Source organism: Aureobasidium subglaciale, assembly GCF_000721755.1.
Source record: "Aureobasidium subglaciale EXF-2481 unplaced genomic scaffold scaffold_4, whole genome shotgun sequence".
Lineage (NCBI taxonomy): Eukaryota > Fungi > Ascomycota > Dothideomycetes > Dothideales > Saccotheciaceae > Aureobasidium > Aureobasidium subglaciale.
Window position 1 is genome coordinate 438,394 of NW_013566991.1, and position 26,652 is coordinate 465,045.

Here is a 26,652-nt window from a genome sequence, read left to right on the forward strand (position 1 = left end):
GTTGAAGACAACATCGTTCTTGACCTAGGGACGACATCTAGCCACAGAGACAACATGAGTGACCAGTCCAAAGATGAGGCGGCAAAGACCCGTATCATATCTCATATGAATGCAGACCACCATGACTCGGTAAGTCCACTCGAGCGCTGCGCTATATACGCAAACTCATGGAGTGTTACCACAGGTCGTTCGATATCTTGAACACTATCACCACCTTCCAGGCTACCAGGCATGGACTGGCAAAATTACCGATGCATCGCTTGAGCACATTGCTTTCGAGTGTGCTGGTCTGAGATACAGGACTCCTTTAGAGCCTCCGATGACCTCCTTCCGAGAGGCTCGAGAACGACTGGTACAGATGGACAAAGATTGCGTCGAGGCGCTTGGCCGGAGCGACATCACTGTCAAGGAGTTTCTGCCGCCAAAAGGACCTTATCTCGCGGGCTTCATCATAGTGTTGACCACCTTTGTGGTCTTCAGCTCGAGGAGTAATTTCGAACAGGGCAGCATCATCTCAGGCCTGGCTCCCGAACATTTCGCCAAATTTTGTTGGAGGATACAGCCATACATCTGGTACTTCATGCTTGTCGTACACACAGCAGAGACGGTAGCCATGGCACGCGGACGGCTGAGAAAGCACAATGTCTACATTCGAAGTCGGACCTGGTGGCTGTGGTTGGCCACCACCTTTATCGAAGGCGTAGGCTCGTACAACAGGTGAGTGCAAATAGGCCTTGGACATCTGGTTCGAGATTTGGCTAAAACTACGGCAGGTTTGACAACATGATCCGGAAGAAGAGAGCAGAGAAGGACAAGCAAAAGCATTGATAGGTAGGTAATGGTCGATAAGATTGTGGGGTCATCGCATTCTTTTGTGCTTCTGTCACGCAGAGCTTTTCCAGGACTCAATGCACTCGAGAATGTCTGCGATGTCCGTCGGTATATTTTATTCTATTGGCTGGTTTAACAATCTGTTGAGCCAACCACACGCACCCCTTTTCACAGCTCGCAAGTCGCTAGGTGGTAGGATTGGGATCGCGGGAAGTTGGAAGGATGCGAGCGCCCAAATGCGGAGTCGACGGCGTGCTGATCTCAAGCCGAGGTGGCAGGCAGGGAGGCAAGACTCTTTGGTCGCACCAGATATCGAACGCGGCAAACGCGTGTTCTTGTGGGCGCCGTTTGGTAAGAGGTTGGATATCAGCGTGCAGCAAAACGGCGACACGTTAGCGTTGGACTGTAGAGATAGAGGGATGATGATAGATTGAGAAGAGGCGCCAAGCCAAGCCATGATCTCAAAAGTGCACTCTCTGAGGACGATCAGTAGATGCCGAAAGTACATGTCGGTACCTAGTCCATATACGACGTTTTGCATCTGGTCGTACTCGTACATCATCTGCTGTTCTCGCTCACCTGCTCATTGATGCGCCGGCGGTGTAATTGAGAAGAGACATTGGTCCATGTCTCACAATTGGTTTGTCTCTGTTTCATAGTGATCCAACACATCGTCTGTCTGGAGTGCGGCCACTGCTACAAGAGTCCGACAGTCATGAAGACCCAGTCGATATGATCGATTGAACGTCTCCAAACTCCATTCAATACAAACAAGAGCGAGAAAGCAAAATGGCGCGAAACCCGGCCATCGATCCCCCGCGATTCGCAGCGCCGGCGAGGGTCTACTCGAGCGCTTCTGCTTCACCCTCGCAATCACGATCTCCTTCGCCCTCGCGACACAGACGCAACCACTCACAGTCATACGATCCCCTAGGCCGCGATCTGTCACCGACGCGTACACTGAAAGCTTTCACCTCGGAACCCGGGAGCGAAGAGAGCAAGAGCCAGGCAGCCTTGGTAGGCTTGATCGAGAAAGCATCGACTTCAGAAAGAGCATTTGGAATCAGAATAGCACAGACGTGCAAGGACATCAAACTCTGGCATAATGAGTTGCAACATTGGCCATGGTCCGATTCCTTTGAGCCCCCAGCACACGCCGCCGCCGCCGTCGAGGGTCCATACTGGGGCAGTCTGCGCGAAAGCCAGGTGCTTGCATTCGAACAGCGCATCCAAGAGATCCGCGAAAGCCTGTTCGACCAGGACGTTGACGAGCTGAAGCACTATGTCCTCTCCCAACATGTCCAGCCAAAGACGTCCAATTACGACCACTACGAACACCTCGACGACTTCACCGCTCTCATCACTGCAACCATTCTGCGTGCCCTACCCTATCTCTCACGTCTCGATCGTCTGCTCAACACCTGGTCCATGCGTGTGTCTTTGTTGCGCAAGGTGCCTGGTTATCTCAAGGGCCTAGATCAATTCAGATCTGATCTCGACAATGCATGGCTTGACATGACTCGCTGTCTGCGCGAGACACACGACCCATCCACTACGCGTGACGCCTTCCAAGCTCTTCAAGAACAGTTGGAGTCTCGCATGGGCAAAGTCGGCGGCCGACTCGACTCCATGTTGGATGATCTCGAAGGAAGAGAAGAGACTCTCCCAGATTCCTGGATCGATACTTTTGAATCTCTCGAGCTGAGCTACAGCGAATGGCTTACCCAGACCGACCGTCACATTATTGCTCAGAACATGCCTCTACATGTGCCTGCCGTCAAGAAACAAGCTCCTGCCGCTGTCATCACTCGCGAGGTTGTCTCTTCGTCCGTTGACTCTTCAGATCACGAAGACTCTACCGTTGTTCATGCCGCTCCAGAACTGATCTCGTCTCCGGTCATTGGTCCTAGCACCAGCCTGGAGACAGCGAATGGAATATCAGAGTCCGCGAAGCGAAACGACGAGCATGTTGTTTTCCAGCCGGTTGAGAGCCCCATCTTAGGGACGGGCTCTGCCTTCTTACACGATGTGGATGAGACTTCAGACATGGAGAGCGATAGTGTACCCAAAGATGTACTGAAGGCACCCGCCTCCACATCTGACAATGCTCAGCCAGCTGTGTCAACTACCGATTCTCTTCATCGAGCCGGCAGCTTGAAGTCATTGCCGCCGAGCACTTCGCGCTCCCGCCATGTACCCATCGTTGTGCAACACAGTGAGGCCGCTTCCAGTCCTTCACTCTCGATCGCACCAACGCCCGAGCTTGGTTCTCCATCCACCTCTATTGCTGCCTCTTCCCCGCCCACCGTAGAGCAGACTTCTCCCGCCATGAGTGGTGTTCGTGCTCGCGCTGCCTTCCTCAATGGAGGTATTGAGCGTACTCAATCGCTGCAAAAATCTGTCAATAGTCCTGTCCGTCCCTTTGAGCATGCTTCCATGGCATTCACAAAGCTCTTCAATAAGACCAATAATGCTGCAAATACTACATCCAACCATTCGAGGACTAGCTCCACCTCGAGTCGAGCAAGTAATCGTAAAGGTCTCGGGTTGGGAATCAAGAGTCATGAGGGCTTCCGCCATTTTCATCGCTCGGCATCTCTGACGACACCTGCTCAACCTGATCTGAGCAGTGTCACGCAATCGTCACATCTCGCTCACTCCTCATCGTCATCAATGACAAGGCATAGCTTTGGCTCAGAGCAGGCTGCAGTCACGAGCGCTGTCTCTCAACCCGCACAGATGAATGTTCCTCAAGATCATCAACGGCCAATGGACGCTTATGTCACTCCAGAGATAGATCAAGATTACTTCCTCTCGTCCGAGAACAGCAAGTCGACACTTGATTCGAACTGGAACTCGCCTGCGAGGGTAGAGTTCCCAGAGAACTGGCCCTTGCCCGTTATGATACACGATGATGAGACATCCACACCAAAAGACCCAATGGATTCTGATGTGTTCGAAAAGATGTTCGTCGACTCTCTACCTGGAACGCCGCAGACCAAATCTCGACCACCATCGCAAGAAAGCAATCCTTTCGAGAAGATGTTCAGACACAAACGGTCCAAGTCAAAGGAACCCCTTATTGATGACACCATGCTCAGTAGCATCGGTCATCACAGACCTCGTAGCGGTTCATCATCTCCTGGTAGTCAGAGACCACGGCACATGTCCAGACCTAGCACAACGAGCCTGTCGTTTGAGCCGATTACTGAGCTTCCAACACCAGGATCGTTCGATGCGACCCCCGAAGTACAAGATGCCTCAGCTGCAGGCTATTTCAGAGCTAAGCAGGTGCAGACTTCGCCTGGGAGCAGGATATCGCCATCCGCTGGGAGCAGTACCTCTTGGACCAATTTTAGCTCCATGGGCGCGGGACATGAGGAGGGCAATGAAGTTTCTGACGAACGGGACGATGAACCCACCTACGAGAAGAGGCGTTCAATGATCAAACGGGCATCCGTCACCTCTATTGAGAATCATCCTCGCTCAGAGTTGAACACCATCGAGATCCCCGATATGCCGAGACGATCTAGTATCTCCTCACCTAAGGTAACCAAAGAGGCATCATTCGAGATTATGCACGATGATATGTCATCTCAAGACGATCTTGGTGGCGAGCCCCCTGCTTTTGGTCTACCACCGCCTATGATGCGTTCAGATACAGAGAGGAGCGCCGCTGGTAAACCGATAGGGGCAGTCAAACCTCCGCCTCTGGATCTAGAGGTCCATAAACGCCGCTATGTCGTAGAACCAGAGGCTACACCTAAGGCTTCGGAGACCAATCGCAGCATTTCCCAGCCAGAAACGGCCAGGAAGGGACATACGCGCAACACGTCCAACGCTGAACAGTTGGATCGTCACGTCAGTCGTGTCCTCAATACTCTGCCTTCTAGAATTGCTTTCAAGCCTTCGCTCTCGTTACCTTCTCGTGATTTGTCTCCTGCGCCGAGCACTGCCACTGGGCCACCTAGACCGCGTCCTGCGGTGTCGGGCAAACCTTCTCGCACCGGTCTCACTTTATCGGCCGTTCAATCTGAAATGACCTCCCGAAGATCAACCACGACCGACGCAGACGGCAAGATGTATTACCTCACACAAGAAGGCAAAGAGCAGCCAATCAAGTTGTACGTTCGCCTGGTGGGCGAGGGTGAACGCTGTATGGTACGCGTGGGCGGCGGCTGGGCCGACCTGGGCGAATACTTGCGCCAGTATGCGGAGCACCACGGCCATCGTACCTTTAGTGACGGTAAGTTGGAAGTGGGTGGCACACGTGTTGGTGGCGGTGCAAAGACTCGAACACCTCTCAGCAGGCCTGGAAGCGTTCTCGACCGTCCGGACAGCAGTATGAGTTTCCGCAGCCGTTCATCCTTCGGTGCTGCAGGGGCCCCGATGCCAGTGGACATGCTATACAGCAGTCCTTCTGCAACCACCCAACCGATTGACCTCACACCTACCACTACTCGCAACAGTGCTTACCATACTCCTACTGGCTCTGTGAAGAGTTCCTCCCGTCCCTCAACTGCAGACACCTTTTTGAATGCTTCTCCGTCCTCATGGTCTGGGCAAGACATCGGTCTCGCAGGTCCCTCGGTCAAGCATTCACGTGGCAACCGCGAACTCGACGAGCAGAAGGCTCGCTGGGTAGAAGAGATGATGAGCCGAGCCAAACAGGCTAGCAGTGTAGAGAGAAAGAAGAGCGAGACCGACCGCGTCGCTTGGTCAGACATGGGCAAGGTCGGCGGCACGAGACGCATGATATTCCGCCACAAGACTGGTGGAGAAAATGGAAGTGGATAGGATCAAATTGATTGATCAATATGAATCCCGTCGCAATAAATTATTTTTGTTGTTTAGGCGAGACAGACCCAAACTTTTACACGCTTGTATGTTAACCACGATTAGTTTATAGCCTTGTCCTTCATGATGAGTTTTCCACTTGGTTTGTTTTTGTTCTTTTGGGTCAGGCACCTCGGCCTGAGAGGAAGTAGCGAAGCGTTAGCAGCATGACAGTACATGCGAATCTTTCGATAGTTCACAGTGCATGATTTCGTCGTTTATCAAAAATTTTCATACTCCTTGATATGGTGATGTTGAGTTGTCTGAAGTCTTGTGGTGAGGTGCGGATGAATGAATCTTTGTGTGTACTGTATCTGGCTAAACCCTCGACTTAGCTTCATCGTTCCTTCTTGGTTCCGTGTATCTGAGTCCGGTGCATGGTTGAGGTTTCTCGTGTTGCCCTCACGTTCTTTCCTTACATCCTCATATCTTCTGGTGCATCTTTCCTTGTTTATTCGTGCTTCGATCAATTGGGCCGTGATTGCCCTTTCAATCTGGCTTGTCAAGTTTCAATCGTACGTAGCTTCTCCCCTATGTGTCAGGCGTTCGTGCTTTGAGCTCTTGCATCGTTTCTCTCGACACTCTTGATCATTCTCCGTAGCTCTGGAAATGTTGTCCTTGCGGCGTTTACAGAAGGCCTTTCAGCCAAGTATATCTACTCATCCGTCACCACGGCGCTTTCATCGATCGAGGCTTGCGACAACCGGGAGTCCACTGCCACATTGCAACTTCTTGTTCGAGACACAAAAAATGAAGATCTGGGATGCGATGTCAACTCTCACTGCTGACTATTGCAAACCCGCATTCGATATCCCGACCCACCAAGTCTCCCGGAAGTGAGAACGTTGGAGACAAAAATCCCACTATACCAAAATGAGGCTCAAACTAGAACCAAAAAAAAAAGCTTATACAACTCGAAAAAAGGAACGAGCCATAAGGCTGACAATCCATCGGAGGCGGACAAACGCGCCGATGCAAGGTCTAGCGTTTGGAGGCTCGTGCCACGTTTTACGGACTTTCTAGAAGGAGGATAGTGACATGTTCCTCGCTCATTTTAGCCTGCTCTGTTCTTGTTTTGACTAGATCATCGTTGTTGAACCGTTGGACATAGCTTGGAGGAAAGAACAAAAATATGTTCGGTGCGAAGGCGAGGGGAAAGAGATGACATTCAGCGTCTGCTCTGGTCTTTGTGGTCGCTTTACCTTGCCTCTCCAACGAGTCACGACCCAAGATGACTCGGAGACACCATGGAGATCTGACGTTGCTCCAAGCACTGGAGTGAATGGTTTTTCGGGATTTGCGAGAGCAAATGGCAGGGTTCACTATTAGAGTTCGGGATTTGCAAAAGTGACAGAAGCTAGATTTGAGGGTTTATGTGGACTTCACGTTGTGTGTGTCTGCAGGTTTTGATGTTGGAAGAAGACGCTCGATCTTCGATTGCTATGAGTTGTGGCAAGAGTTTTCTGATTGAGCATTGATTCTTTTGGAGATTTACTTTTATGATTAATTGGTGGCTGTGTGAGACACTGTGACTATTCTGTATGTCAAAGTCGTCTCTGATTGGTGCTATTGATGACGATGTTGTTCCTGCTGGTTTATTTGTCCGTGGTGTCCTCCTTGTGCCGATGGCTGCGCGAATGTCCTTTGTTGCTGTTGTTGGGTATTGTGTTGTTGCCAGCTCCCGGCATGGTTCCAAGTCGGCATGGGCTGCAGGCCAGATAAGTACTGGACGTGCATGGGATGATGGTGTAGAAGTATCACTGGTATTGAAGGATGGAGGTGAGCAGGTACAGATCCCAATGGATGTGCCGAGTCTCGTCGCGGCTCCAGTAAGGTCGTGCGTTGCATCAAGTTTCCACCGAAGCTTTGTTGATCCGGAGCAGGCGCAACTGTGACTTTTGGAGCAGATGCGCCGTTCAGCGACCCAGACGCTTCTGTTCGAACCAAATTGGTCTGAAGACCATGATCCTCAAGCAGGAACATTCCTGTTGCTCCCATCACGGAATCCTGCGAGAAGCCGTGGGAACGGAGCCTTTGATCCATGCTCCTGTCAAAAGGATTCTCGGGAGTTCCGTTGTGACTGTGCTGCAAATTCATAGGGGAGATGGCCTCCGTATTGATCGACATCTTATGTGCCTCGAATGCCTGTTTCAGCTGGTCGAGACCTTGAGCTATGCGGGATGTGGCTAGTCCAGTAAGTTGGTGCATCCCGGCCTTGTCCATTTCGACGAATATGCTGTATGCTGTTTCCACTCTTCCGATATTTGCAATGCTATCGCTGTCGATACCATCAAGCAATAGTATCATGCAGGCATTGAAAGCTTGTTGGCCAATGGTCCAGTCAACGAGTGCCGACGGGACGCGCTTGTAGAAAAACAGAAAGGCGTCCAATAACGCTAGACAAGAGTCTATAACCAGCGGTCTACCTCTTGGTATCGTAGGAGATGGTGAAGAAGTGTGCGATGTGGTTTGGAGAAAGAATTCGGGAACAGCGCTGAATTGACGCGATCTCGGTGATCGTGGACGATACTCAGGAACACTCCGATTGTTCTCGATGCGTTGTCGGTTCAGGAGGATGATGTAGTTGTGTATACTACAGTAAGATACTTGAATATATGTCAGCAGTCTGAGGCTTTCGATCGGGTCACGACTCTCTTACTTGCTGCCCTCGTCTCCATTGGCCAGTCTGGCAATTCTGTTTCTTCTTTTATCCATGATTTGTTGAATTGGAGAGAATCTGGCATTGTGTCCCACAGTGAAATTAGACGATCCGTGTACATGTCAATCTTCGAGTCAGAGAGTTGGTTGCTGCTCAGTATTTGTCGACCGTGTATCGTGAGCTGGTCAAAAAACTCACTCAAACGTAACGCTACTGGATCCGTTGTCAGGGGCTCAGGAGGAGGACAATCTCCAATACCAGAGATGCCCAGAGGTCGACCCAGAATCATGGAGTACTCCTGGTCCATATGTAATAACCACCACCAGAGTTCCTTGCGTACTGTGGACTCTCGAAGCGAAGGCGTTGGATCGAGAAAGCGAGGGTTACGATGCAAGCCAATGGAATGAGCTAGACGAATCGTCAGACCTGACATAGACCAGGCATCGAGGAATCGTCCAGTATTCGTGAGGTAAGGAGCGAGCATGGTCATTGCTTGGATGCCTCTCAGGGTAGGACGACTAGTAAAGGACGCTAAGCGGAGAGCCTGCATTGCAGCCACAGCTGATGAGATCAAAGTCAGTGTTTGAAGAGAAGTTAAAAGACCGATACAAGCTTACAGAATATCTCGCCCTTACGACCGTTGTTCTGAGAGTCACTTGTCTGCACCACTTGTTGACCGTCGAACGTTTCGAGTTGCACTCCAAGAGCTAGAGCGGCGAACATGAGGGCGAGTAGATCCGGGACCCTTTCTGCATTCTCTTCAATGTTTTCGAGAAATTTTTCGACTTCTCGTTGTGTTAGTTCTTCAGGTACGTAAGGAAAGGCGAACCCTTGGGCTTTTTTGCTAAAAGACTCTAGGTAGAGGAAGAGTTTGTCGTGTGAGGGCAGGCATTGTAACAAGCCTTGAGTACGAGACATGGCAGGCCATAGCGTTGGAAACGGATACATGGCGTCTTGGGTTGCATACATGTCTGATGCTCGAGGCATGGCATGCGATAGCGATTTTGGATCCATCTGCAAATTGGCAAACTAGGGCATAGATCAATCAAGGGCGTGACAGTTCGTGATGTGCTTGTTACTCACGTCAGTCATTACACTTGCCAGTGCTGGGGATCCAAAGTAGATGCTGTCAGTTTGGTCGTCGGCACGAAATCGCCGCTGACGACTCGACCGTCGCCCAGTGATTGTCTTCTCGTACGACGAGCCTTCCTCCGTTTCACTCTCCTCGGAGAGCGAAGTTCTGCCTGCCAAAAGACGCTCCTTAAGCCTCTGATTCTCAGCTCTCAATCTTCGGAGTTCGATTGATTGCTGTATTGGCCCAAATTCAGCGCCCTCTCCAAGAACAAAGTGGCAATCTTTCGGCAGGCCTCTGGCACAACAAGCAGAGCATGGCTTTGTGCGGTCGCACTATTACATTGAGCTTAGTTTTGACATGTGTTTAATGTGAGATGGGCAAAACATACTTTTACTTTGCGTTCCCGACATTTGGTGCAACTCAGGAGTTGGCGGGGTTGTGTTTGCTTCTTGAGCTTATTCTCAGAGGCAAGATCCGGTCGCGACGACGACGAAAAGATCTGTTGGGCTTGAGTGTTGGCTGATATTCCCTGTATGTCCCAGGGACTTGCGTTCTCCATCATGAGTGGATCATAACTTGAGCTGAGGGCCTTCGATTCTTAACATGGCCAAGAGGCCATGCGTGTCAAAGCACCTTCTACGTGGACACAGACGCTGTAGCGGGAAGTCAGCTTGAAACGACGCAACGGAAAGTTTGATCTATGCTTTTGAACGACGGAGCTAAGGCTGCTTAAGGAGAATGCGCCATTGGTCCCCGTGGTGAGGCCCACACATCCCCAATTTTGGGCAACGCAGTGATTTGAACCTGATGCCGGGTATCCTAAGCTTAAAACTCCAAGCCACACCTGTCAGTCGTTCAGGAAGTAGGAAATCTGGGGAAGTATTCTGGAACTGATACAACAGAAGTAGAGGAAGTTTTTCGACTTTCCCACCTGGATTCCGCCTCGAAGCAATGTGGTCTTGTATGTTGTATGGGTGCTCAGAGACCATTGAAGATACCGGCAGGCAGGCGGACAAATCATGAGCTTGTGATGATTGTGATTAGGGTACATTATGATCGTGAAGCCTAGACCCGTTACAGTCATGCACAATAGCGCCGTGTTCCTACAGATCGGGACTCGATGAGGAGTAGTAAGGGTCACATCCAAGTCCACGGTAAGCGAACGGCCCTGAGACGTCACCACTCTTCGCTTGACAACGCCACTTGACAGGCAATAATCAGTTTTCACGACCTCAGAGTTGACAGACCTGGATGTACAGTGTGAGTGTTGCTCGAGAGAGTTAATCTGCGATACACTTTCGGCCCTGACCGAAGGTTAGAGCCCAGCGACCAAGCCGGCTCGACCGGTTGGCCAGTCTAAATAGCCTTTCGGCGTGTCCTAGTGGATTTCGAGACCTGGGACGGGGTTTACACCGTAGGTAGAAAACACCATGTGGCCAGCCCGTGTTGCTTAAGCGGCAATTGCTTCTTTCTACGGGCTCAGAAGGCCACAGAGATTCGGCTCCTTCGAGTGGTTGAGATTTGGTTACGACCGGCGTGGTTGCGAGATATTGACAGCCCCTAGTCAAGGAGATGCAAAGGTGCATTAGTCAAGAGAGTGTCTGGTTGTACATCTGAACTAAGCGCAGGCAATAACATGTGCTGATTGGTGACAGAAGCTTTGCGTCTTGGCTCACCTTTATGTCATGGAGTATCGCGAGATGTCTGGCTTGCGTATGCAGCAGCGACATGGAAAGGGAGAGATCTTGGTCTCCTCTGATAGGTCAAGGTCGTGACTAATTGATGCGTGAACCACTCAAGTATCCAATAGTCGGCTCCTTTTCCGGCGCAAGCAGGTTGGCTTAGGGACCCAGTCCCGTTTGGGTTGGCTACATCAACGGGCATCGTTCGCACGTCCGTTTGCCATGGATATGCTCGGGTTGATCGGTCTGCCATGAGATCAAGGTGCAGTCATCTCAGATCGGTTCAATACATGTCAGCGAATTGGTTGATTCCAGTGCCATTGAGCAGCAAAGAAATACTTTGTGGGACGAGCATAATTCGTGGCTTCTACCAGAGGAGACTCAATCAAGCTGGTGGCTTGAATCGGATGACGGCGTACTCCCGCTGCGCTCCTGGCTGCCAGACGCCAATGCAGTCGAATACACGTGATCTTTTCGCACAGCACAGATTCAAATTGCCATGCCGTTATATGCGGAACCAGCGCCGTACCTGAGGAGTATCGTGAAGCGCGAAGGATTTAGGTGGGGACGTGCTGCGCGCTGTCTTAAGCCAATGATCTACTTGGAATCTAGCCCTGTCATCGAATGAACAAAAGAGGCGCAACGTCGTTGTTTCAACTGCAGTATAGGCACAGCGAGATAGCAGTGAGAAAAGGAGTTCTATCAGGTGACTTTGGGAACGGCCAAGTAATTATTCGCGTAAGCGGCTCCACTTAGCATTGTTTCAACATTCATATCTGCACATGACCTTGTCCCGACAAGTCTATCCCTCCCAGCGGTCAACCAAACGTACAGGTCTGAGCAAAATCTTTCGCGAGAAGACGTCGATTTCTTCAATGGCACATTCCCAAGTGTCACCAGCTTGAGCGTGTCCAAGACCATAGGCATCCGGCTTGGCCGCAGTGGCCGGACAGCTGTATTCCTTGATGACAACTGGGAATTCTGAGTTTTTGGCACTGGGCGTCATATGAAAGTAAGCTTGGAATGTAGCTGGCAGCTCGCATTCCTTGTAGTAATGGGCGCGGAAGAAAAGTGTAGCCAGCCAGTGATTTTCGGCATAATCAGTAGTACGGCGAATCATGGCCTCACGAGGTTGTAGGCCACTCGAGATCGACTTCAGAGCAGTTTCCGAAAAAGGTAGCAGTTTGTGGTTGCCGCCACTAAAGTCAAGTTGACCTCCTGCTTTCGCCTCCTCACGCAACGCCGCTTCAACCTGCCAGTGTAGAATCATATCACCGTATCTACGAAGCGGCGATGTAGCCTTGCTGTAAGTCGGTATACCAAGAACGCGGTGGTGCAAGGGTTTGGTCGCAAGGATGGTGGAACCAGAGTTTCGAAGATATTCGATAGCGAGATGCATAGGTGTTTCGCCACCGTTCTTTTCTGTGGCAGGTACCAGAACGCGGTCATGAAATTCCTTAGGGTTCTTGCCATCCGGACTTTCCACTGTGCCTCGGTAGATGACCGGTATGTTACGTTCCGCACACCATGATGCTCCAATCTCGCATGCTAGAAGCATGCATTCACGGACAAGAATATCAGAGACTCCCGTGCCCGAGGAGAACCAAGACACTAATTCTTTCGTGCGATACTCAATAATCGGATCGCCTTCCACGAAACGTGCTCTGTTCCTGGAGGGATGTTCCCAACCCAGTCCAGCGTAGCTGTTCTGTTGCCAGATGCTGAAGTCGGGCTGGGCGGTGTCGAGGAACAGACCTCCGGCCCCACGACGCATTGCTTGACGCTTTTCGGCGAGCATCTGCAATTTCTTCAATACTTCGATCTCATGTTCGAGCAAATGGTCGGCAGTCTTCCTTGGTTTACGGCGGGGGGGCTCACCGCCAACTGTCAGGACGACATCCGGCTTTGCACCACTTCCAACGCCGACGACCCGCGCGGCTTCAGTCGGAGTGATGAACTTTACATTCCGAATGAAGCCAGGCTGAATCTTCTGCTCGATAATGTGACCTTGAGAATTCAGCTTTGCGCTGAACGTCAGACAAGGACGTTCGGCCTTCAAGCTGAAATGCTTGCGGGTCGACCATCTTGGCAACATGACGAAAGCACGTTCCGGCATATAGATGGTCTCGGTCATGTGGCGTGCCATTTTTGCAAGAGCATTGTCCTGGTCGAAGAACGCGGTCGGATTGGCAATGTGTATATGAATCCAGTGTTCGCCTTCACCGGCGTCTTCATATGAAACACCGTCATCAATCTCATGAGCACCCTCACCGTCGATACAGAAGACGGGCAGATTGCCCCAGTCCTTACGCAGATGTGCCATCGAGTCCACAAAGTTGGGCTCCGCGACCATATTATTTACTTTGGTCATCAGTTTCTCGAGAGGCTTAGAGTGTTGCGAAGAAGGCAAGAGCAGGTGGTTGTCGAAGCGGACTCGATTCTCGTGAGGCGTCAAGACACCGATCTCTTGCAAGAACGTAAAGCCGGCTTTGGGGTTCAACGCGAGCTCCTCGTACATGCCAGTTGCTTGGAGGATCAGAGGAGGTAGAGCCTCTACACGAGGAAGACCCAGCAACATGCCAGAGCATGCCCAAGCTTCCATGAACTTGATCAACTCGCGGTCTTGCTCATCAAACTCGATGCTGTATTCGTATTGTACGACGTCCTGATCGGAGATGGAGAATCGCTTCTTGCTATTTCCTAGACGGCCGTTCGATGTGAAGTCACGGCGCTGCCGGCTTTCTTGGATGAGCGACTGTGACTTGTGGATGAAGTTGACGACGTGTTGTGCAGCAGGGGAGAACTGGTGACCTGAGGACTTTCCGGCTGCAAAGATAGCCAGATCATCTTGCCATGATCTAACCCAGTTGCGAATCCTCTCGACATTTGCGACCTGTTCTTTCGAGCGGATCTGAATGAAGCCTGTGAGACGATGACTTCTACGGTCATGGCCAAAGGCAAAGCCTGCTCGCGTCAGAGCTCTGCGAACGGCGTAGATGGCCTCCTGTGAAATGGGTTTATCCTTTTCTGTTCCCAGAAGCCTGGAAGCGATGAGCTCAAGCGTACCAAATTTGAGATCGGTAGGATGAGCTAGTGAATGGTGAGCACTGTCGAGAGTCGTTGCATTGTCACGGTAGATCTGTTCGCTTTTCCGCTGAAACTCGAGCATTTTGGTCACCAAAGGAGCAGAAATCTCTCTGGGTACGCTAAGATCGAACATCTGGGCCCTGTCCAGGAGTTCCTCGGTGAGGCCGTGGTCAGGAAGATAGGAAACAATTGGCTGTACAAGTTCCGGAGATACGAAGGACAAGACAGTGTGCTGGATGTGTCTCTCGGTAGCATGAATCCACTTGCCATGAACAGTGTAGAATTGAGACTGCAGAGGTTGGCCGACTCTTCGTACGAAGATGGCTAGAATGGGTTCTCTTTCACTGCGAGGGAAGTCGAGGAGGACCAAGTCACCTGTGCGTAAGAAACGGTGTTGCGGATCCCAATCTTCCAGGTCGCTCGTTCGAGCGTGTAGCAATTGAGAATTGTCGTCGCGTTGGTCCTCGAGGCTTTCCTCAGGACGACGGAAGTTGTCGACATCGCCCAAGCGAGTAAAGTTGTTCGACGTCTCGCCTCGCTCATTGACGTCGTATTCGCTGTCGTTGTTGATAGCGGACTTCTGGTGGCCATGCTCGTCGTGCCATTTTCGCAGTTGATCTCGTATGCCGCCACTTCGAGGCTTGTTGGGGGGATCTAGTTGGTCGAGAGCTTCTATGGTCGGGTTGTATACGGGCGGATCTGAGTCTACGTGATCGAGATTTAAGCGGTCTTGGGGCTGTGAGGGTGTTAGTAAAGGGTATTGGCGAGAGGAGCAAGGAAGGTGATACCCTTGAGTGTGAGGAGAAGAGAGCTCTGGTATTTCTCTGGATCGAAGGGCTGTTCGCTCTTGCTGACAGCCGGCTACGTGGGGATAAGGAGAAAGAAGAGGAAGCTGAGGAGGCAGAAGAAGGTCGAGTCGAGGCAGGGCGCCGTGTGGTTTGTTTCAAGGCGCAACTCCAGCACATTCTGGCCAGCTCCGGACGCCGTCTTGCCGCATCGCTGCGAAGACTGAGCATTTTGATGCTTCTACCAAATACGAGTGAGCTTTCTCTTTTGTCAAATTTGTATCTGGATTGTTCTCGTGAAGACAGGCAGCAGCGAAGCAGAGCAGTGGCAATGTTGAAAGTTGTTTCTTGAATCTTCACATGCTCGATGATCCAATGCCGACCAAAAATATGGAGCACGGACTTGAATGTCGGTCTTTTGCTGGCCGACCTGGTCAAAGCCAATTGCACCTCTTCCACCGACGAAGCCTGAATTCTGTTTCTTTTCTTTCTTCCTTCACCAAACAATTCCACCAAGGTTAGTCCATCTTTTTCTGTTTGCTGCACAATGTCCCATTCCATATGATGAGTCAAGAAAAAATAGCATGTATTATCTTAGCGTCCTCCGGGGCCTATACGATGAGAAACTCTTGTGTCTGATTACCTCCTCCCCTCGCACCACTTCTGTCTATCCCATGCGCAATCTCAAGTACGATCCAATACTGACTTTGCAAAAGCTAGAACTATGTCCACCTTCACTCTTTCAGCCGCCAACTTCAGTATCCTGTACTTTGCCTCTGCTGCATCCTTTACCAACAAATCATCCGATCTTCTTCCAGCACCCATGAAGCTCTCGGACTTGTTTGACCACCTCGAGACCATGCACCCTAAAATCAAACAGAACATTCTGCACAGCTGTGCTCTTACTGTGAATCTCGAGTACGTAGACGTCGAGGCTGACGCTGATATGCTCATCAATCATGGGGACGAGGTGGCCGTCATACCACCTGTAAGCTCTGGATGAAGATGCTTCCGCGACTGAATATGAAGTTTATATAAACTGCGTGCAAGCTTGTTGCAACGTTGGGAGGGTGCATCCCCTGGTCACACCTTGCGCTCGGATTGATCGCTCGGCCGTGTGACTACTTTCTGGCATTTGAGATCAAGCCCGAGCCGATCTGCATCACAGATGTTTGTGTGTGAGATTGTGCTCGTGAAGCACAGAGAATGACTGGCCAAGAGGACGTTATCTAAGCTGTGCTGCAGCACCGAGGACAAGGGGTCCCAATAAGAAACAATCGTGCCATGGGCATCTTATCGTGCACGTCGTATCGAAAACAAGTGATGGAGCACACACTTTCTCCTCCTCGGACTGAGCTTCGAGAAACGGGCGAGAAGCGGCACGAAATCGTCATAGAGAAGGAGTGGTCCGTGGGGCTGGCATCCTGTACTATTTCGGGACGACTTGGCCGGGTCGATCATGTTCGAGGACTTGAGCAATTCCAGGTAAGAAGTCGACGGTTGTCGAAAAGCACAGGGGCTGTGTCGTTTCGCATCCAAACAAGAGATCTTAGAAGCAAAAGACCAAGACACATCGACTTGGTCAGACACGGCCACAGCTGCTACACCAGCCTTCGGTCGAGCAGGAAAACGCTCTTCCCAACCTCGGGATTGTCAGACGTTGGAAAGATCCTCATCCTTCCCTGTCGCGACTACAAACATAGATCTATGCCGCCGTGAGACGGGCGCCCTTTGCTCACGCATGCTCGTGGACCAGACCTGAGCCTGAGCCTGAGCCTGAGCCTGAGCCTGAGCCTGAGCCTCCGCGATGCGACTTCCGCCTCTCCAGTCTGCCCTGGCCGTCGGCGTCGCTGCTCTGTCGGCCCTGCCCTCGCACGTGTCGGCCGCCTTTATCAACTTCGACAATTGCCTGGACCAGAACATCCGCAACTCGAACCCGCTGCACCTGCAGTTCGTGCCGCTGTTTGTCGACGTCCGCTTCAACACTTCGGCCTCGAGTCACAATCTCAACTTGACCATCTACGGCAATGTCAGCGGCCAGGCAACCCAAGGCAGCTACCCGCCGCCCGACGATCCATTGTGGCAGAATGCAGACGACAGCTTTGGCAAGATTGTTGATATTTCTCCCTCCAACAACAGGTACTCGACGCTCTTCCAGCGCTACCAAGTCCTCACCTTCGATGCTTACGAGGCCGAGCCCAGCCGCTTCTGCAACTCGACTCTCAACTCCGAATGTCCCTTGACCCCGTCCTTCTTCGCCAACGCCTCCAACCCCTACGAGCTCTCGGCCTTCACCGTCAGCCACGACTTCTACAGCCCGTACGCCTTCGCTACCATCGCCACCACCATCAGCGCAAAGTCTGGCGACGCCGGCGCTCCAGACATTGCTTGCATCTCGGCAAACATCACTCCAGCGCTCGGCCACACCCTGTCCGGTCTCTTGACCTACTTGCCCGTCGCCATCCTCATACTCGTCGCCATTGCGACCGCTGCGGCTGCCATATACTCGCCATGGGGCTCCACCGATCCCTTCAAATGGACCACAAACTACGGCCGTGATCAGGATCTGCTGCGCCTGGTGACTCCTGGCTTCGGTGACTGTTTGCAGTACATACAATTCATCTTCTTGACGGGTGCCCTTAGTCTCAATTACCCTGGCTACTATGCCCCCGTCACAAAGCAGGCAAGCTGGTCTGCTCTGCTTTTCAACACGAGCTACGTCTCTCACGGACAGGGAACCATGTCTCTTCAGGATGGCATCTACATCACTAATGGAACCTACGGCATGACTCGTATGAGCCAGCTGGTAGGCATGACGGCCGTCCGCGACATCTGGGCGTGTATGGCCGTCTGGCTACTGGTCGTTTCCGTCGCTGCTGTCCTCCTTTGCCAACTAGCATTTCTTGTGCGCTGGGTACTTCGCCTGCTCTCGAACACACAGGAAGAGGATCTTCGACAGAAAAATACGCCCTTGAGCGGAGGTATGGTGGTGCGCATCTTGTTCAATTACTTCCTGCTGCCCGTCGTTGCTATCTCCATGTTTCAGCTGATAGTCGCTCGCCGCTCACCTCCTTCTGTCGTCGCCATGGCTGTCATTCTTCTCCTCTCCATCATAGCCCTCGCACTGTGGATCCTCAACCTGATCTTTCGCACAAAGCCACGTGCTTACCTCTTCGACGACCTCCCAACCGTCTTGCTCTACGGTCCACTTTATAACACTTATTCTGATGAGGCGGCTCCCTTCGCCCTCGTTCCCGCCATCCTTACCTTCATTCGGGGTATCGCCATCGGCGCAGTGCAGCCTTCTGGAATTGCACAATTAGTCATCATGGCCATTTGCGAAGTCATCCTTATACTAACACTTCATGCATTCCGCCCCTTCCATTCTCCGACCCATATGAACGCCTACCACACCTTTTTCGCTTCAGCAAGACTCGCTACCGTTCTCCTCATGGTCGCCTTTGTGCCATCCCTCGGCGTCACCGAGGCGCCGAAGGGCTGGATCGGCTATGCCATCCTTCTCATCCATGGCATAGTCCTCATCTTTGGTTTCTTCATGAACGCCTTACAGACTCTTCTTGAAGTCTTTGCTCGCATGGCAGGTGCTGGAGGTGATCCTCAACACGGCGCACAACGAGGAGGCCTGATATCGTTCGGTTGGCGTCAGCTTCGCAAGCGACAACCAGGTAGGCAAGCAAACAGACCTGGTAGCATGATGTCTGATGCCGCTATCTTAGCCAACGACTCGGACGCCAAATCGCTCAACCTTATGGGAGGACGATCGAGAAGCATGTCTGCCAGCTCCCAGATGATGCTTAGTCAGCATTTACCTGATAATCGTGCTAGTGGCGGTTTTGATCAGTTCGCTCAATCCGAGTATGGCTACACTCCCACCGTGGAAACGCCAACGACGCCTTACAGCGCAGTCCCTCAATCTAGCGGCACTGCCGCCGTGCTTGCCAATCCTGGCAAGCGTCCAGTGTTGGGTATCAAGACAGAACAACCTCTCTCCGACCCCTACTACCGAGCGCCTCGTCCGCGTCGGAACACCAATGATCCATACACACCCGGCGCTAGAAGTCGACACTCGACGAGTGGCGACTGGAATAGGCTGCCATACCTGGATTCTCCAGATCATACACTAGCTGTTGACGATTTAGGTGAAGGTAGCTCAGTCGCGCCTCCTTATCTGCGTACTCAACACCGAGGCGCTTCAGATCCGGACTTGGCGGATCTGACTCCTCGTGAGAGGACTGACTATGCTGTGAGAGAAGTTGACTACTACTATGGTGTTAGGGGCCCAGCTCTCTCGAATGCACCCGCCAGAAAGCTCAAAACTGGGCCTGCGGATCCTGTAGGCCCTGTCTCATCCGCAACCACATGGTTTCAGCGTCTTGTTGGTGGAAAGCGAAAAGATCAAGGCAAAGGGTTTGAGGTGGTCCGCAGCTCTCGTGTGCCCGGCAACATGACTCGAGAGCCCATCGAGGATGAGGAAGGACAAGAGTTGCAGACTTCACCACCTATGAACTACTTGCCATACAAGGACTCGCCCGATCCACAATCAGCAGCAGGCGCCCGCAGATCTTACAGTCCCGAGGGATATGGTGACATGGGCAGCCGTCTAGGTGGAACTTGGAATAACATGGAAGTTGAAGAGTCGGACACAGAGAGCGAAATTTCAGACATACGACCCTCATCACCGCCCTATCTTCGACCGATCTCTCGAGCTGGTAGCATCAATTTCGATCAAGTCGACCACCCAGTCAGGGCGCCCTCGAGCGCGGCTGCTAAGGATTATTTTCCGACATCACCACCGCCTCGTCACCTTTTCCACGTCGGTAACAGTGGAAGACCCACGAGTATGGGCACGGTACAACAGCGTATGACAGGCGACAGTGTGTTTCAAAGCGCGGGTGTTGGTGAAGGAAGTACGGCGGAAATAGTGACCAGTGATCGCACTATGAGCATGGAATCACGGTACGCACCTCGCTGATTCCTGTATTTCTTGTCGTCGTTTGATTGACAGTGTGGGTTTCTGCTTCCTCATTTCCTTCAGGAAAGATGTGGTATTGATGGAGTTAGTGGAGGCAAAAAATCAAGGGCGACAAACAGACGGTCGCATGTACATAGTCTAGCTAGCGCGGCGCTCACTCGGTATATTGTTTATTCAATGGTCGGGACCATATCTTTTTACAATCACACACACACACACTGTGCATGCGCTTGTGACGAGCGGTCAAGCCTCGGGATTCATGAGATAAGCCCGACTTGGCATCTTAGGCCAGCCCTCGACCACTACCTACGCTTGCCTCTATCTCCATCATCCAACTTTCTTGATGTTTCGCTGGTTGTAAATATCTGCGTCCCTTGTGCTTAGACTTCTAAGTTCCAACGCAAACATGACTGATGAGGTTGTGGTTCCGCGATGGCAGCCGGACGATGAGCTCTCAGCATGCTCGATATGCGGGAATGCCTTTACCTTTCTCAACCGAAGACATCACTGTAGAAGATGCGGGAGACTTGTATGCGGGCCTTGTTCGCCCCACCGCATCACGATACCTCGCCAATATATTGTACACCCTCCGGAAGAAGCACTGAACCTCGATGATAATACTAGGAGCCGGAGCAATACAGGATCTTCCGACTACTCCGAAAATCCGGCCCTGGGCGGCGGCGAGACTGTCCGGGTCTGTAACCCATGTGTGCCCGATCCCAATTATGGACCACCACCTCAGCAGCAGGAAGAACAGATATCACCGCCACCGACAACTCGGTCACGTGCACAGACTTTTGCTGCCAATGAAGGGACCACGCAAGGAATAAGTTTTGCTAGGATGTTTGGATCATTGAATACATCAGAATCTGGTCAGACTACGTGTCAATCTGCGCCTCACAATGCTCGAAGTTTGAGCGAGTTCACGGCTACGGCCCCTCAGCCAGCAGAAAGACGGGCCTCTTATCGACCGCATTTACATACAGCGAGATATCAAGCTCTGAACAGTGTGCCGCAGAGACCAAGGTCATCGACTCAAGGGCTCCGCACTCGTTCAGACAATGATACGGCACATTCATCAAGGTCACGATACCGCTCGACTTCCTACACGACGACGAACATTGCAGCCGCCCAGGAGGCACAAACTCGAGCGCAGCAGCCGCGAACCCAGGAGGCGCTGAGTGAAGAAGATGAGTGCCCTGTTTGTGGTACCAGAGCGCATCCCTTCGGCACGAGTGACAGCAGTGGCACGAGCGAGGAGCGTGAACGACACGTCGAGTTTTGCATTTCAAGTCATCTAGCAGGACCCAGTCATGTAGAGACGCCAGCAGAAGCGGGGACCGGAGAGACAGAGACTGTGCCCGTTGGCAGTATACCTCAACGAGCAGCGTCTATGCTGGGGGCGAACACGGCGAGACATCGCATGCTAATATATCATGCGACTGAAAAGGACTGCTTTGACGAAGAAGGACAGGCACAAGAGTGTGTGATCTGCTTCGAAGAGTTCGAGGAGGGTGTCGAGATGGGCAGGTTGGAGTGCCTGTGCAAGTTCCATCGAGCATGCATCAAAGGATGGATGGAAACCCGAGGCCGAGGCACGTGTCCAACACACCAATTGCATGATTGAGGGACACGATGAGATTGGATCGATGTACTGTACCCTTTCATTTCGAGCTACCTACCTAGTCTATCGAATTCAAAGAATTCACTACATGGGTGCAGAGTTGAGATGGAAGATGTGGTGATGGCGAATTGGGCAGGCGCAAAAGAGCTAGGAGCATGTGGACCGTGCACTGTTCCTTCCAGTCAGCAGGTTTTGGCCCAAGACGCGTCTCGTTCTCGTAAAAGAATAGCCATAGCGAATCCAGCACCATGAGCGCGCAACCCATCGATCCGCGGCTAGAAGCCAGTGACGCCGTTCAGGCAGCGTACCAGGCCCAGGCACAGGCGCAAGCGCAAGCAGCTCAAGCACAAGTGGCTCAAGCACCATCGCGGCATCAACCTGCTCCGTATCCCGCGCCGGCGCTCGCGCGTTCCGACTCTCAGATCAAGCTGTACAGAGAGGCCGCGGCCGCGCAGACTGCTCAACAGGCCCAGGATGTCTCGCAGCCCTACTATGGATACGCCGCAGCTCTCCCGCCCGGCCACTCGCCCAGCGACGACGATGGCGACCGACGCGGCAGCGCTGTCGGCGCCGACATGGTTGACATGAGCCCTGGAGGCGCTGCCATGCTCGCCGCCGATGCCAAACGCTCGAGAGCCTGCGAGGCCTGTCGCGGTCTGAAAGTGCGCTGCGACATGGACAACAGCGGACAGCCATGCAAGCGCTGTGCCAAAGCCGGTCGCCAGTGTATCGTCACGCAGCCTAGCAGGCGCCGCCAGAAGAAGGCCGACACGCGCGTTGCCGAGCTCGAGAAGAAGATTGACGCCCTCACCCAGGTCCTCCACCAACAGCAGCAGCACCCACACCTCCCGCTTCAGCCACCCCTCCAGCCAGACCCGTATCCTCAGCCCACCTACGACCCCGTCAACAAACACGAGCCGCCTCTCCAGGACGCCGACTACGACACCGACGACCGTCGCAAGCGCAGACGAGTTGATGACCCCTACCGACCCGCGTACCACACCGTCTACGTCGACTTTGGAGAATACGTAAAGCAACGCGTTCGCCAGATCATCGACTGGAACTCGGCCTGCACAATCTTCGTCCACTTCAGAGACCGTCTGGTCCCAGAGTTCCCAGCCATCGTGCTCCCCTCAGATGCCACTCCCGAGTGGATGCTCGAGAACAAGCCCATCCTGTTCCTGTGCATCACGGCTGCTGCGTGCTTCAGATTTGTGGACATCGAGGTTCAGGATGCTCTTACCGACGAAGTCTTCGACGTGCTAGCTACTGCCGTCATTCGCAAGGGTCTGAAGAGTCTTGAAATCATCCAGGGTCTTCAGGTTGCCTTCCTCTGGCACAAGCCTCCAGACCGTCCTGCCCAGGCAAACTTCTACATGCTCATCCACATGGCTGTCGTCATGTCTCTCGACGTTGGTCTAGGAAAGCGCTTCAACCCGAACAAGGTCAAGCGTGGCTTTGGTGGTGCCGGTGCAGACCTGCCTCCTGGTCCCGGCAGTCAACTGGTCGACTCAGACACCATTGAGTCGCGAAGAGCATGGTTGACTTGCTACTATACTTCGGCCAGTGTCTCACAGGTCTTGCGTCGTCCTAATCTCTTGCGATGGTCCAACTACATGCAGGAATGCGTCGACATCCTAGAAACCTCGGCCGATGCTGCTCCCACCGATGCCTTGTTTACACAGCACATCAAGATTCAGCGCATCTGCGATGAAATTTCCGTGTCGTTCGCCATGGAGGACTCGACTGCCTCGATCTCCATCCTGGATCCAAAGATTGCGTACACCCTGGAAGTGCTCCAGAAGAAGCTCGACCAGTGGGAGCAGGACCTCCCACCTCATCTGAAGCTTCCCAACCTCATGTTCTACAGACACGTCACATCTCTGTACCTTCACGAGATTGGTCTGCACGTCAATCACAACACCGACGACTTCAAGGTTCCCTTCAGTGGTATGTGCCCGCTCTTCTTATGTGCAATTTCTACGTGCTGACAATCATCTACAGAAGGAAGTCTCAAATCTGGCAGTCACTTCTCCGAGACACTGAGCCAAAAGCAGATGACCTCAATCGAAGCCTGTCTCACCGCGTGTCACAGTGTCATCGGAACTTTCTGTGACTTTGGTCCTGAGGTCGTGTCTACCCTTCCCGCGCTTCTGTACTTTGTACGCATTGTTTACGCTCTCGTTGTCTTGATCAAGATGCATGTCGCCGCAACATACCCAGGTTCGGAGCTCGGCAAGGTCATCAAGCCAGAAGACATCAGAGCTCCTGAGTTCCTGGAACGTGTGTATCACTGCTTCGTTGCGCTGTCTCAAGGCAGCTCTCAGAAAGCCTTCCAGAAGGCACACCAGATCCTCAGTCTTCTCCGTGAGTGGATTTCATCTCACCCCAACGGTATCGAGAAGGAAGCCAATGCTCGTGGTGCTCAACCTCAACGCGTCTCTTCGCGCGACAACGACAGTCTGCGTGTGTTGAGCGAGGCTGCTACTGCAGGTGCAGATCAGTCAAACCAGCGCGCCAACTGGGGCTTCGACTCTCCCTACGCACCAGCGTCACAATACCCGTCCCATGAAGCACCCAACCAGACCTCTCGCTCTCAAAGCGACGCTTACAGCAACCCAGCAACCTATGCTCCTACAGTCATGTCTACTCCAAACTCTGTCAACCAGCAAGTCATGTCCGCAAACGACGCTTCTGCCTATGCCAACATGCTTGACCCCAGCTTTGCCAAGCAGATTGCTGGTACCGAGTGGACTCAGGGATTAGATTTTGAACAAGCCATTGATGTGGCACTTTCGGGCTTGGACTTTTCTGGCGACTTGTACACGAGTTTCTTTGGCGATGGTGCCGATGCTTTCCAGATCCCACCCGATGCCGCTGCAAATGGCGGCAGGTGGTGAGCTTGCTGTTCGTGAGCTTATCACGGACGTTGATCTTGTTTGAGTGAGAGATACTACTCCTTGTGCCCCATGGCTTTCCTTTTTCCTTAGTTTTGATACCCACGGTCTTTCGGCTTCCTCTCTCTAGCTCTATGAACCAAAACGCATGTATTTTATATCCCATATCGATTGCTCCCCTTTTCGTGTCTTGTGTTCTGATATACCGCCTCGTGAATTGGAGAAGGTTGCGAGCCATATGGGTGGAGATTGTTGGGTGATACCGAGCGTATACGGGACGCGGGCATTGGGGCGTGAATACCTTAGTTAATAGCTTGGGTACCCATCTCTTTTACGCTCTTCATTTCACAGGCATGGTCGACTCCTCTTGGTCCTCATCAGGCAAGCGAATAGTCCGCAGGCAACTTTCGTTTGAGAAAAAACTTGCTGCGCGTGCTCTGGTTGGCGTCTGGTCTGGTGCTTCGTCTTGGTGGTTGACACAAAAAGCATTGGCACGAAATGATGATTTTCAATGTCCATGAATGTATTGCCCTAGGGCCCCTGATAGACAAAGAACGAGATGTTGAAGTACATTCTGGCTCATCTCACCAATAATAGGAATAGTCTGATTGGTATTATTGACAGTATATGGACGTGTTGCAGATGTGTTGTCGTGATCACGAAAACTAGAGTCAGGGTCATACTGAAAACTTGCAACTCGGGGGGTCAAAATCCAGAGCTCCGGTTGGATGTACAGTCACACTGCATCAATCCCCCAATTGTCTATTACCAGACATTTTCAAACCAAAATCATGTCTTCAAAAAGACATCAGAGGATGACATGACTCGATCACGCGTTGCAGAATATCAGGAACGAATATCGGAAGTTGTTGCGATGGTATATTCACGAGCCGAGAGTGATTGACCGGGAATTATTACCCTTTGCAGAAGCAGAGGAAAATCTTACCGTGGAACTTGGACGAATTATAATCGATACTCGGACAGCTGAGCAATGCCAGAGATGGGGATTCGGTATATATAGAGTTCTATCTCGTTCTTGAGGTTCATGGTTCTTGGTTCTTGACTTTTGGGTTTTTGATCTCTTCTTGCGCCTTGCTCTGCTTCTGTTTTACAGTCGAGCAATTGTATTAATCATTGGACAAGCCGTTATAAGGATTTGATTACAAACAACTCATTGCAATGAGTGAAACGATTATCCATATTGTCTTGTTCAAGTATCGATCGGACATATCATGGTCGGATTTTGAGAAGCATTTCGAGTCTTTTATGGCTTTGAAGACCAGATCATTGAACCCAGCGACTGGCAAACCCTTGATAAAGAGCTTAAAGGCCGGTCCGTACTCTTGAGAAGATCAGACTACATATCATTGTAGTCGCATCCATGGCGTAGCTGCTGACAGAATGACAATGCAGGAAAGAATCGTTCTTGGGAGTCATACAGTGAAGGCTTCACCCACGGGTTCGTCCTGGAATTTGAGAACCAAGATGATCTGGACTTTTATCTTACCAAAGAGCCTGTACATATTCAGTTCTCGAAAGACGCTGGACCCTTGATGTAAGATGCCATGACTATGTCCTCATGAGCGCTCTTCTGACCCGACAATAGCGAGGACTCTTGTGTTATTGATATCAAGGATGGCGTTCTTTTCGGTTCTCCGGCAAAGCGTCCACTCAGCCAGGGCGAGTATCAAGGATCTTGTCATTGTGGAGGAATCAGTTGGACGGCCAAGTTGAGTACTGCAGAACATGTTCTGTGTCATTGTTCTACCTGTCAGAAGTTGGGAGGTGGCCCGTATAGCTGCAATCAGATCATTCCGAAAGACGACCTCAAGATTGTGAGCGGGACACCGAACGTATACACATACATCGGCGCATCAGGTGCGTATCTCTGGTTACTTTGGGCAGAAACATCTACTGACATTTGACAGGCAAGTCAGTACGATGCTACTTTTGCGGAACCTGCACTTCACACATCTACCACCATCAGGACGTTATGCCAGACAAGATCATTGTGCGTACACTCCTGCTCGATGGCGGACCTCAGATGCCAGCTACTGGAGAGATCTTCGGCGAGGGAAGATTGAGCTGGGTCAGAGAGCTGCAAGACAACCTGGGCCAGTAAACGAAGTTGGGTGAACTGTTTGAATTCGTGCCTGGGGGCTGTACAGAAGACTCGGCCGAGG

At 52.0% G+C, this 26,652-nt stretch overlaps 8 protein-coding genes across 8 annotated transcripts; 6 read left to right on the forward strand and 2 right to left on the reverse strand.

Annotated features, from left to right (window-relative positions):
- Window positions 1-54: 54 nt before the first annotated feature.
- AUEXF2481DRAFT_2725 (uncharacterized protein) lies at window positions 55-828 on the forward strand (the record flags this gene model as incomplete). Its single annotated transcript, XM_013490684.1, has 3 exons — window positions 55-129; window positions 185-717; window positions 774-828. The coding sequence occupies 3 exons, from the start codon at window positions 55-57 to the stop codon at window positions 826-828; spliced, it is 663 nt and encodes a 220-aa protein (XP_013346138.1).
- Window positions 829-1,620: 792 nt separating this feature from the next.
- AUEXF2481DRAFT_77721 (uncharacterized protein) lies at window positions 1,621-5,628 on the forward strand (the record flags this gene model as incomplete). Its single annotated transcript, XM_013490994.1, has 1 exon — window positions 1,621-5,628. The coding sequence occupies one exon, from the start codon at window positions 1,621-1,623 to the stop codon at window positions 5,626-5,628; it is 4,008 nt and encodes a 1,335-aa protein (XP_013346448.1).
- Window positions 5,629-7,233: 1,605 nt separating this feature from the next.
- On the reverse strand, window positions 7,234-9,960 carry AUEXF2481DRAFT_27153 (uncharacterized protein; the record flags this gene model as incomplete). The annotated part of the gene is made up of 5 exons (XM_013490792.1): window positions 7,234-8,273; window positions 8,327-8,887; window positions 8,944-9,355; window positions 9,410-9,733; window positions 9,790-9,960. The coding sequence occupies 5 exons, from the start codon at window positions 9,958-9,960 to the stop codon at window positions 7,234-7,236; spliced, it is 2,508 nt and encodes an 835-aa protein (XP_013346246.1).
- A 1,760-nt stretch (window positions 9,961-11,720) lies between these two features.
- Window positions 11,721-15,291, reverse strand: AUEXF2481DRAFT_77723 (uncharacterized protein). Its single transcript, XM_013490995.1, has 2 exons — window positions 14,959-15,291; window positions 11,721-14,906 (listed from the first exon to the last, which is right to left on the reverse strand). Exons 1-2 carry the CDS (start codon window positions 15,184-15,186, stop codon window positions 11,886-11,888), a joined length of 3,249 nt encoding a protein of 1,082 aa, XP_013346449.1. The 5' UTR covers window positions 15,187-15,291; the 3' UTR covers window positions 11,721-11,885.
- Window positions 15,292-16,762: 1,471 nt separating this feature from the next.
- On the forward strand, window positions 16,763-19,948 carry AUEXF2481DRAFT_63325 (uncharacterized protein; the record flags this gene model as incomplete). The annotated part of the gene is made up of 1 exon (XM_013490976.1): window positions 16,763-19,948. One exon carries the CDS (start codon window positions 16,763-16,765, stop codon window positions 19,946-19,948), a length of 3,186 nt encoding a protein of 1,061 aa, XP_013346430.1.
- Window positions 19,949-20,161: 213 nt separating this feature from the next.
- AUEXF2481DRAFT_545127 (uncharacterized protein) lies at window positions 20,162-21,698 on the forward strand. Its single transcript, XM_013491069.1, has one exon. It carries the CDS (start codon window positions 20,355-20,357, stop codon window positions 21,573-21,575), a length of 1,221 nt encoding a protein of 406 aa, XP_013346523.1. The 5' UTR covers window positions 20,162-20,354; the 3' UTR covers window positions 21,576-21,698.
- AUEXF2481DRAFT_546489 (uncharacterized protein) lies at window positions 21,699-24,750 on the forward strand. The gene is made up of 3 exons (XM_013491070.1): window positions 21,699-23,522; window positions 23,577-24,240; window positions 24,295-24,750. Exons 1-3 carry the CDS (start codon window positions 21,821-21,823, stop codon window positions 24,470-24,472), a joined length of 2,544 nt encoding a protein of 847 aa, XP_013346524.1. The 5' UTR covers window positions 21,699-21,820; the 3' UTR covers window positions 24,473-24,750.
- Window positions 24,751-25,735: 985 nt separating this feature from the next.
- On the forward strand, window positions 25,736-26,591 carry AUEXF2481DRAFT_2731 (uncharacterized protein; the record flags this gene model as incomplete). Its single annotated transcript, XM_013490685.1, has 4 exons — window positions 25,736-25,802; window positions 25,883-26,024; window positions 26,076-26,347; window positions 26,398-26,591. The coding sequence occupies 4 exons, from the start codon at window positions 25,736-25,738 to the stop codon at window positions 26,589-26,591; spliced, it is 675 nt and encodes a 224-aa protein (XP_013346139.1).
- Window positions 26,592-26,652: the final 61 nt, after the last annotated feature.